General features: G+C 41.7%; 1 protein-coding gene across 1 annotated transcript in view; it reads left to right on the top strand.

Annotated features, from left to right (window-relative positions):
- Nucleotides 1–12,310, top strand: part of LOC124276719 (tuberin-like) — a 141,628-nt gene that overhangs the window by 96,695 nt on the left and 32,623 nt on the right. The window contains exons 31-32 of the mRNA XM_046712362.1: nucleotides 3,624–3,670; nucleotides 8,140–8,544. Of these exons, the coding sequence (XP_046568318.1) occupies nucleotides 3,624–3,670; nucleotides 8,140–8,544 (452 nt within the window). The remainder of the gene's footprint in view (nucleotides 1–3,623; nucleotides 3,671–8,139; nucleotides 8,545–12,310) is intronic.

Raw genomic sequence — 12,310 nt, 5'->3', positions numbered from 1 at the left:
CGAACTTGCGTTAGGTTCGGTGAACCTGTCTGCTTCAACGATCCCTAAAGAATCAGCAATCCCACACATCTCTACCTATTCGACGCAGGCTACTAGAATGAGCAGTCAAACCTACCTGTCTCTTGGGATAATTCCAACTTCAAATGCGAGTCATGTCGACGGCTTTGAAGCAAGAACAGCAACCAGATACGCTTAAGAATCAGGGTCCTCAAGTCCTACCTCAGTGTTCACCGATCTCAGTCAACGCTTGCCGAACCTCCTCTCCTTCTCCCACGTATTCGGAGGACCTGTCTACGCCTGAGGGTAGCATCGAACTTGTATATACGACGCACATGCTAGCATGGATAGCAGACATCTACAATTGTCTAAAAAGCAAGACCCCAGGCGATCTGCTATCTAGACTTTTCTAGGCTCACATTCGGCGAACGCTAATGAATCAGCTACTGGACATCATCTATACTTTTGCAACAGATTGGGATCTGGTACATTTGGATACAGTGATCTGGAGACCTAACCCACTAAATCAAACCTCATGGGATGACCGCTACAGAGTAGACCTGCTTCGCAAACCATGATTGAGTCCTTACCTAGTCAACGGGATCATCCGTGATTTTTCTACCAAAATGTGGAGCTAAATACTCAGTTCCAAGTATCAGTTGAACTTCTGAAACTACAGAAGATGCAAATACAAGAGTCCATTCGACGCAGTCATATGGTGCAGTCGGAGCAGAACTTTTTTTGAAACAACCCAGATCCACATCCCATGGTAGAGGTGCGCAGAAGTCGGACGCAACTCGTGGAGATGGATCCGGTAAGCTATGACTGTCAGAGACATTTGCGTGACTGGGACCCTCTACCCCTACTTGTCCCGATCGAAGATTCACCAGTTGGCAGAAGAATTGGTACATATGCCCGCAACTGGACCCTTTTGGAAGACCCCTTTGTCGTATCTACACTCAGCTAAGGCTACAAACTACGGATCATAGGATCTACACTGCTGATGAGCAATCCGGTTCAGCGAACCTACCCCTCGGTGCAGATACAAGCTCTACAAATCATTACTAATGGAGGGTCCTCCCATTTGGCATTTCTACGTCCCATGGCTATTAACTGACATCATGAAACACATCACTGAGTTTCTGCATGGAAGAGGCATTGTGTTCGAGGCTTACATTGATGATTGTGTACATGCTCCAAGAGATATTGTATACATGCTCCAAGAGATCGACACATCCTCCTACAACATCTACAATTTCACCACCAGCAAGAGTAGATTCTCAACATCAAGAAGTCAGAGCTGATTCCAACTTCATTCGCGCGTAATGAGTTAACCATCTATTGCACCAAATATCCTGGAGGTCAACCTGATAATACACCCGGTGACGTCATACTGGGAGTTGACTGGAGATAGTGATTCGGAACTCGGTAGACGACCACGATGGCTACCATACAGTTCACTGTATTATCACATGAAAAAGAATTTGTGTGTGAAGTTTCGACTACATATTCGACAGAATGCAATGCCTGCGCACTGGATCTATCACATCAACAGGGGACTACTACATTCTGCGAAATAACAAAGAGGGCGGTGAAGTGCCAGGCAGCATTAAAGGATTATAGTGAGACAGCGATCACACTTTAGTGCAACAATTGCCCTACCCAACCATGGTCGATCCACACTCAGATCAACTACACTGGTGCCCGCAGACACTACATCTTCATGTTTGGCGCATCTACTGAAATCATTAATCACCAAAGGGTACCCCAGAAGATTTGCAGCTGCAATTACTTCGGCTCATCGGATTTTCACTCGATCTCATTACGATGACAAGTGGAGGAAGTTTGAAGACTACTGCAGATTGAAAGGCATACTATCTCCTCACAGCATCTGCCTAGGCTGTTGCTGAATATTTACATCTGCTTATGTGTAGAAAATTGAAGGCGTCTACCCTTGCTACTCATTTAGCAGCTATCAACACAGAGATAGCTATGGCGACAAGATTCTACAGTGCCTGAACTCCAGTCCATACTGTGCACATACAAGTTATCTGACAATCGAAGAGGTTCCGACCAGTTCAGCTGCCAGGGCAGCCAGATAGACTCTTCACTCTTCCACTGTTGTCCACCATCCTCAGGCCTGACGACACAGAAGATCTCGCGCTGAAGATTTACATCGCTGCCTCGCAAGACCGTCGCAGGTTGCATAAGCGCCTGTTCATCCCGCTCTCAACAGCCTCTTCAGTGGCAGTCTCTTGTACTATCCTGCAAGCCTACACCTTCACCGGTCTTCCCCCTCCAGCTTCATTGAATCCTCATGAGACTTGGGCCTTAGCATCAACTTGGGCTCTTCACAGCAACTGTTCGCTGACATCCATTACAGAGGAATGTTTATGGAGATCAGAGATGGTCCCCCCACTACCTGCGTGACCTCTCAGTGACTGATGTAGAAGGACTGTGGTACTGGCGTAGCAACTGTCCTCAGCCCAACAACGCAGATAGTGACATCATCCGTCCGCAGAATCGGTGTTACCTTGTATAAAGTAAATATAGATGTATGGAACTCCATTATTCATCTTCGTTCTACTTTCCTTGGGCATAGATCTACCTCACCTGACCCCACACCAGGGCATTGCAGTACAGTCACTGTTAAGCGACTTCATCATAGACTGAGAGGCCAGCTTTGTACTATGATGCATAGGTGATCGACACTCGTACTCACTGACCTCTACTCTTCCAGCAATCACGTCAGTGAAGTATGAATATGGAATTCCAGTAGATTTCGTTGCATTCAGCCCCTGGTTGCCAGACACATCTTGGGCTAAGCTTAAGCAAAGGAGTGAGGGTCATTCGATGTTGTCCGGAACTGAACGTTAAACAGTTGAGTTAAATGATCCATTTTCCCTTTCATCTTTATGTGTGACTGTGGGGATGGTTTCGAAGCAGGGGCTTTCTGGAAGTCGGAGTGAGGCAGGGAAAACTGATTAGCTCCGCATTTGTCTCTGACAAATGTACAGCAGAAAACCACATTTACTCGGGTGTGCCCACTCCTTGGGACTTTTTGTGCCAAGGGGTTTTGAAGAAGCAACCCATCACAAGAATAGGAGATTGTACTCATAACAGGCCTCCTTGTGCATCATCATCACATCACCACGGTTGTCATCCACTAATAGACAGGGTAATCTGTGGCCCACGGTCTAACTGTGGGATAACTACAAGACGTGAGATAGGATAAGTTTGATAAAATTTGAAAATGTTAACTATAAATTATTTATGATACTTATCCTATCTCACACGATGGATTCCTGCCCAACCAAACCCAGCTGCACAGATTACAATTATTCCCCCAAGAAGAGAAGACTACACAAAGGGATCACATGATCAATCACAGGACAGGTTGCATGCTTCGCAGGAGCTGCCAGACTGTCCAGGAATGGGAGCAGTAGGGGTGTGTTCGGTCGAAGGGTTGAAGAGAGGCCCAAAACTTTGTTTGCACTCAAATGTCACTCATAAGCAAGTGATTACAAGACATGAAATTGAATAAGTATTATAATTTATAGTTAAAGGTTTGTTTCAATTATGTTAATATGCAAAGTACTGACTATGGTTGATCTGACATGTTTCAGCTTACCTTGATGACAGCAGCATGTTGCAGCCTGCTGGATCTCCACAGGTAACAGTTCTGGAGAATCAGTATACAGTCTATCCAACATAAGCAGTGTTAGGGACAAAGGGGCTATCACACATCTGGGTTTTGGGATGGTAAATACCCTGTATTAGAAATAAACACTGTATTAAGCGGGCCACAGCTTACACTCCAGCAGTGTTGACAAGTCATGGAGGCAGCCCTTGCATGTATTTACTGATGATCAAGCACCTGTTTGGTAGGCAAATGTACTGACTCTCAATCAGCTCCAAACCATCTTGGAATTTTTTTTAATTCATCACTGTCAGGAAATGTCAAAGGAGACTATTCCTGAAGTTTAGACAATCAGTTCGTGCTTAGACTCTTTCAGCAACCCTTGTATTTTTCCGTACTCTTTAACTATGCAAATCATGCAGACTTGCTGATGAGTGGAGAGGGAGAAGAAGAGACAACTGATTCAGTCCCAGCAACCCAGATCCGACGCCATTGGATCTATGTGACTGAGAACTTCAGTTCCCCAGTAGAGTTGCTAACAAATGGACCACTATGGACGACTCATTTGTAATCAACTATATGCTGTCTCTCTGCTGGCTCTGGTACCTTAGTACACTGTAAGACAAATGAGTGACAGAATAGCCAGGCCCTGATCCTCTAACACAGGGCATCTACTCACCAATATCTCATTTTCATGCTCAAGGAAGACCCTGAAAACTGTGCGATGTTCAACATGAATGTTTTCAATGTGCAGTCTCTATAGACACCACCTCAGGATGTTCTCTCTCAGCCTTCTGTGAAAGCACTTCACTCTAGGGGAATTCATGGTATCACTCTATGATACATTCTGTTCTCAGGCACTATCTCCTATTAATCTTTCAAGGTCTACACAACCTGTGGTAAGTCATGACATTTGAGATTTCCATGGCACAACATAACAAAACCTATCAAACATGTTTTTCATCAAAGGGAAATCATATTTGGGCTTTACATCAAGCTCCCATACCCCCAGCATTCTCATCAGACCAGCTGACCCAGACAAGAATGTTGCTACTGTCAAGTCGGAGAACATCCTCTCCAATTGTCTCCAGCAACCATTACAGCTATCTTTAACTCATGCCAAGGCAGGATCTTTGTAGCCACACTGTCATCATCTGCAGCCCAACAGTCCAACAATCCATGTCTGGGCATTAGGAATCTTCAGCTATCTCTGTAGTAGCTTTGAGCTACTGAAAATGAGTGGCATAGGTTATCACAGTGCATTGAACCACAGGCAAATTGTAGCACAAATAGGGTTGTGCTACAAAGAGAAAATGACCAGTCTTCCCATATGCGCGCGAAGCGAGCAAAGGTTGGCAATGTGCTTCCCTCACTTCGGTTCGAAAAATATTTTTAATATCAAGATAAAATATCGCCATCATCAAAGATAGACACCCATTTCCTCACAGAGTTGTGCTCTGAGATTTCTAACCTCATATTTAATAATTACTCACGTACAATATATTTAATTCAACATTTTAAGCGCAACTTGTGGCATGTCAAATCGTTCTTCGCCTCCATTACCCCTGCCAGCATCCGGTTCAACGGAGTGAAGGAACAAAAATTAGTAGAAATCAAACACAAATATTATATTGCATAATTTTACCGTTAAACTTTTGGGGATTATTTTGTTATCTGCCGTCGCCATTGTTAGAATTTTCGTAACATTTATTCTACTACTGGCATAGCGGGTAAATAAAAGCATATTCAAATTTAACTCCACTGTTCCTTCATTCCGTTGAACCGGAAGCTGGCAGGGGTAATGGAGGCGAAGAACGATTTGACATGCCATACGAGTGGCGTTTAAAATGTTGAATTAAATATATTGTACGTGAGTAATTATTAAATATGAGGTTGGAAATCTGAGAGCACAACTCTGTGAAGTAATGGGTGTCGACCTTTGATGATGGCGATATTTTATTTTGATATTAAAAATATTTTTCGAACCAAAGTGAGGGAAGCACGTTGACAACCTAGGCTCGCTTCGCTCGCATATTTGAAGACTGGTCTTTTTCCTCTTTGTTGAGCAACCCTATTTGCGCTACAATTTGCCTGTGATTGAACCAGAACAAATGGAAGGGATTCAAAAGCTATTGTTCAACCGGGATGATTTTTCACAAGTGGTTGAATATCTCCAAGACCTGAGGATCACAAGTGAAGCTGAAGGGATTCACACTCACCACATATTTGTTTGCCGTCATCTGTACTGTCATCTCCCCAGACAAGCAGCAAGATCCAAGAAACCACCAGCCTGGGTTCTGAATGTCAAACTACAGCATTTTGCTTTTGAGGACTATGAACCTTTCCAGAATCAGGATGACTATAGAGGCTGTCTCTAACCACAGCACTTTTGTCTGATGAACATGTACCCCAACACACACAGTACCCTAATTTGTCTTCACTAAGCTGAGAATAATGAGAGATCACTTCAATATCACGTAGACGAAGGTAGGGCTGGGACGGGTACTTGAATCTGGGTCGGGTACAGCTGGAATCGAGTCCTATTTCTAGGAATCGAGTACCCGGAAAAGGAGAGAACTCTGTAATGGCAAGGGCAGACAATAACTTGTCTTTTTCATTATTGACGTAACACACATTTGCATCTTTGGCATTGTCTGATTAATGGAGGTTATTATTAACGACTGTAATATATCTGAGCATGAGCAGTGAGGAGTCAAGTTACAGTGTCAATGGTGTTACTCTCTATATTGGTTAAACAGACGTAAACTAAATAGCCTATGTTCAGTTTCAGTGTCTTATTGACATCATTTCAAGTTTTTCTATTAAAATCTCCGTCAACTCGTGATTGGAGATTCAGAAAGTTGACAGAAGCGCTTTATTCCTTACATCTCTGGGTACTCGATTCCGATTCGGGTAAGTACATGAGAGCAATAGATTCCATTTTTTCCTACCCGTCCCAGCCCTAGATGAAGGCACTGTCTAAAGGAAATGGGGTGGCAAAAATGACCTTTTGAGCATTTGCACTGGTGGTGGGATCAGGACTGTTGTTTGCTGCTTCTTGTCCCAACAGTTGAAAAGCAGGGGAGATATCGTGGTCAGCATGTAAGTCAGTCCATCCATCCGTCCGCTGTCTGTTGTGTTGCTTCTTGTCCCAACAGTTGAAAAGCAGGGGAGATACCGTGGTCAGCATGTAAGTCAGTCCATCCATCTGTCTGTTGTGTTGCTTCTTGTCCCAACAGTTGAAAAGCAGGGGAGATACCGTGATCAGCATGTAAGTCAGTCCATCCATCTGTCTGTTGTGTTGCTTCTTGTCCCAACAGTTGAAAAGCAGGGGAGATATCGTGGTCAGCATGTAAGTCAGTCCATCCATCTGTCTGCTGTCTGTTGTGTTGCTTCTTGTCCCAACAGTTGAAAAGCAGGGGAGATATCGTGATCAGCATGTAAGTCAGTCCATCCATCCATCCATCCGTCCGCTGTCTGTTGTGTTGCTTCTTGTCCCAACAGTTGAAAAGCAGGGGAGATATCGTGATCAGCATGTAAGTCAGTCCATCCATCTGTCTGCTGTCTGCCGTGTTGCTTTTTGTCCCAACAGTTGAAAAGCAGGGGAGATATCGTGATCAGCATGTAAGTCAGTCCATCCATCTGTCTGCTGTCTGTTGTGTTTCTGGAAAGGAACTCCCAAACCCTTGAATATTCTTTGATAAAACTTGCTGCACAGTCATTTTCATGGTGAAGTGGTACCTTCTGGTGATTTGGGTTTATTATTGTCAATATTTTATGTTTTCAAGACATCAGGTTGGACTTATACTGAAAATACACTTAATGATTATTATAGGAAAAACTCCCAAATTGTTCAATATTTCTTGATGAAACTTGCAATACAAATCGGGTGGCCAACATTAATGATTTGTGACATTGAGAAAAAAATTGAACAGCATTATTTTTTCGTTCAGTGAAGGTAGCCAGTGGCAATGAACCAAAAATGGGTATTAGTAGCCCCCAAACACGGAAACCCACCAGACCAGTGATATGTCTCCTGATTACTCTTGTTGGGTGAAAATGAACATATGACTTCAAAGGGGTATAAATATATACTCTGTATGACTTCTAAAAAGGTCTTTATTCAAAAGATCTCCTTTAACACATGATTCAAATACAATTAACCAATTTCAGGTATGATACAACACTTAACCTGTGTGGATTTTGTTAAACCTGAAAATCAGTGTCCAGCTAATGATGATGAAAGATTCATTTAATGACTTTAGAGTGAGTATGGTTTTACGCTGCTTTTAGCAATATTCCAGCAATATCACGGCAGGGGACACCAGAAATGGGCTTCATAAATTGTACCCATGTGGGGAATCGAACCCGAGTCTTTGGCGTGACGAGCCAACGCTTTAACCACTATGCTACCCCACCGCCCCTAATGACTTTAGAAGGTAGATCTATACGAAAGACCTGTAGGATGATGGGATGTGTACTTGAGGTTTATTTTCTTTCAGGATGAATTAGTTGCTGTTCCGGCAAGCCCATCTTGTTCTGACCATAGCCCCCTAGTGACAAGCAATGATCACTCCACAGATGAGGCAGCTGACACAGGCATGCACTTTCAGTCACCACACTCAATACGGAAGACAAGTTCCTCTCCTTCTTTGTTTGGGTCCTACAGTGAGGAGTCAGGTTTCCCAGACCAAATGAATTATGACAGACCCGTGGGAGGCACCGAGGTAGTGTTAGAGCACAATGCAGAGGTGGCCTCAAGTCTCCATACAGTGGGAAGAGCAGCTGAGGAGCATGCAGGTGGGGTACCAACAGAAGGAACCAGCCTTAGAGATGGCCAAACAGATTCATCTCCTCTAGAACTGATAGAGGAGTATGTAGCCAACAGTCAGGACTCACTGTTACAGGTGGGTGGCCAGTCTTATAAATGTTGTTGGTGACGTTGGAGAAAATGCTTGCTGGGACAATTCATTGAAACGTAGTATTCTTTTCCTAAATAAGATTACCCTTGAAGGTCCGGGTCAGAATTGGCCTTCAGTGACCCATGCTTGTCGTAAGAGGTGACTAACGGGATCGGGTGTCTGTCTGAATTACTTCCGGACATGTCAGAGTCTGCTTTGTAACGAAATGCCAACCCACTGAATTAACCATATTTAAATCATTTGACATAAATGGTTTAATACCCAAGTAAATTGGGGAAGAAAAGCCAGACCTAGCCGACAGGTAACCGTTATGACAACAAGCGATTTTGACAGAATCATCTATGAAAACAAGTTGTAACCGGAAACTAGGCAAAGCAGGTGACAAGATTAAATGACAGTAGATTGTGAAAACAAAGCTTTCATTTTTCACAACATTTGTCTCGATTTCAGGTTTATACAAACATGTAAGCAAGATAATTTACCCCCGGAAATGTACATGAATTCTACATCGCCCCTCATATGTATACCTCACATTACGTCATGGAAACGGGTCCCTCTGATTGGTTGAAATTTCGTTCGCAGGAGAGAATTGTGCTCTGTTGTGAAAAAGGTTGATTTAAGTTAATAAATTTCAAAATGAGTAGTTTTAATGACGGGGTTTCATTTATAACGATGCCAATAAATGATTTATGTATTTGTACCCCCTAGAGTATATGTGACCTTTAATACCAGAGAAACTATAAGTACCCCATATTGCACAACCATAATCAATAGTAGACCATACCATAGACAGATATAACTTTGATTAAGTTTGAAAATACATACCGCCTGAAAGCCTTTACTTGGTAATAAGTAAACCTAAGCCCTGCAAGCTGAACTCACTACAGCTTAAGCCATGAGACCACAATCTAGATGCTCTGATAAAAGAAGACCTAAATAAGTACAACTGTCGACAATTTCTAATTGCATATCCCCACAGAGAAATAAAACATTAGTTGACAACTAAAGCTGTTGTTAATGTTAATCCGATGTTTATCACACTACGTAAATATACTTCCCAATACTTGGTTGTAATCACTTTCCTGTCCATATAACAGTAGGCAACATAAATAATGAAACCCACAATAATCAACAAGAACCAAATTCAACTACAACAAAGCCGACTGGGTAAAATTCCAAAACATGTGTTGCCAGGTAAACCAAACTGAACTAGAAAACAAAAAGACCCGGAAACTTTTGGCCAAAATCTAACAAACTGCATAATTATTATAGCTAAAGAATCCATTCCCATTCAATTACCTCTTGTAGATAAACCATCAGTACTTTGGTGGACCAAGAAAATTGAACAGACCAGGAAAAAGCGTAAAAGGGCATTTATAACGCTAAACGGGCTACTTCTACATTTATACAGCTGAACTAAATCACCACACAGAAGCAGAACTGTCTGGCACAAACTTGAGGCAATCCATGGCTTAAAACAACACTCCAAAACTCAATAAAACAAGTGAAAAAGTCCAAAAGAGAAAGCAAATAATTCAGCCAATCATTTCTCTGCTGTTGATAGCAACTGTAACTATAGTAAAGAATTAAAAAGAACACCAAAAATGTAAGCAAGTTTTCCAGCTCACCTCTGGATGTCAGCCTCCACCTTTTTATGATGGAACAACTACTTCATGTCCTTAATAACTGCAAAAAGGAAACATCCCCTGGGCTTGATCTCACTTCTTACCAAATGATAATGTATCTCCCAAAAAAACTTCTAAAACCCCATCTAAACTTATATAATTAAATTTACCAAAGTGGACAGGTTCCTTCAACATAGAAACAGGCCTCGGTCATACCAATTCCAAAGCCAAATAAACTTATGAGGCAAACTCTTACCGGCCCATTTCCCACAGATCTGATCTGTGTAAAACTATGGAAGCCATGGTCAGAAACCATCTCCAACACTACCAAGATACAACCTTTTGGAATATGTATTACTTCTTATCATAACCTTTCACTGAAAATACAGCCAAAAGATTTTGAAGGTTATGTTGCAGAGACAGTGTTTTACAATAACAACATTGGGGTTAGAGGTGATTATGTCTTTTTTTGCAAATGGTTTGATAGGGGTTTTAGTCCCATTACATGAATCGGGAAGGAAATTATTTGACATTTGAAGAATTCGAACACAAAGTTGGTTTTATAGTGGATTTTACCCAATACAATGGCATAAAGGCAATCAAAATTTATTTAGGAACCCTAAGCTTTCAGAAACTGACCTCTTTCTCTCATCATATTGACATTCCATCAATCTGACAATTGCTCTCTGTTTAAAAGGGGGCCAAATGTTATTAAAACATCCTAAATAACTCCAAAGAAATTGTTTTGTCTGAATGTAAATGGGAAAATGTTATTGATACTTTTGATAGCCATCTTGATTGGAAAATTATCCATGTAACACCAATTAGAACACCTGACACCAAGCTAAGATGGTTTCAGTTTAGAATACTCCACAATCTTACTGCAACAAACTCATTTCTTGTTAAAAGTAAGATTGCTTCCAATTATACATGTAGTTTTTGCAGTAGTGAAGTAGAAACTATCTCCCATCATTTTGGCACTGTACCCATGTACAAACATTCTTGGGAGTATTTTCAGACATGTTGAAAGAAAAGTGCAGTCATGTTTGTTACCTGTTATCAAGTGATAACCTGTGTAACCTGTTATCAAGTGATTGCTTGATGACGGTGTTGGTACCTACACCAAAATGCCGCACTCATTGCAACAAAGAAGTTGACTATCCATAGAACTTGGTTTTCCTTTATCTTTGCAACTTCTAAAATGCCTCACAACTGAACACAACCTAAATGAGCTAAAACAAAACACCACCCCATCCGGTGTTGTCACACCAAAACTAAAAATTCCTAAAATAAACACAAAACTCTCCTCTGAAATAAATAACCAAAAAAACCTGAACATCGCAAAAAAACACAACACCAGCTTGCATACATGAACACTTGCCACATTGCTACCACATTTACACACAAGGATCCTTAGACCCGGGTACAAAACTCACAGCTTTCGGCACCCACATATCACAACCCTCAACACAAACTAAATGATACAGACTCCCAGACATTCAATGAATTCTCACAGCAAAACTAATGGGCATAGCAACAGCACTCCATAACCCTCTCATCAAACAACACAATAACATTTTAATTATGACAGACTCACTCAGTGGACTCCAAGCAATAAAATAGAAAACACTAAAAAACATTTTAAAAAATTAATAAATGAGATACTAAAAACCACTTAGGATCTTCACGCCTCAGGCAAAAAAGGTAGAGTTCATACGACAACAAACACTGACCAAGCAGTCAAAGCGACACTTAAATTTCCAGAAGTTAACTTAAACATACCATTATCTAAAAACAAAATCAATAGCCTATCAAAACAAAAAATCCTTCTTAAAGATGCAAAGTAAATACCAAAGTTCAAATTCTAAACTCAAAAATCTACTCAAAGAAGCACTCAAAGACCAACTATAACCAACATTTGTTTAAACTATAATCATCTGGGGTGATCACTTCAAAACACAATATAACGGTCTGTGTAACTATGTGTAGGATTATAGTATCATATATGGAGATGGCGTTGGGCGAGCTGGGGGCGCGGTGGGCGAGCTGGCTATGGCGCCAGGCTAGTGATCCAGTGAGGTTGAGGTGTCGGGATCGAGCCCACCTGTGACGGGTGTAAAAACCTT

This window comes from Haliotis rubra, unplaced genomic scaffold (genome assembly GCF_003918875.1).
Source record: "Haliotis rubra isolate DU_JTF1 unplaced genomic scaffold, ASM391887v1 Scf212, whole genome shotgun sequence".
Taxonomy (NCBI): Eukaryota; Metazoa; Mollusca; class Gastropoda; order Lepetellida; family Haliotidae; genus Haliotis; species Haliotis rubra.
Note: the sequence above shows the minus strand (reverse complement) of the source record. Positions and strands in the feature narration are given on the sequence as shown.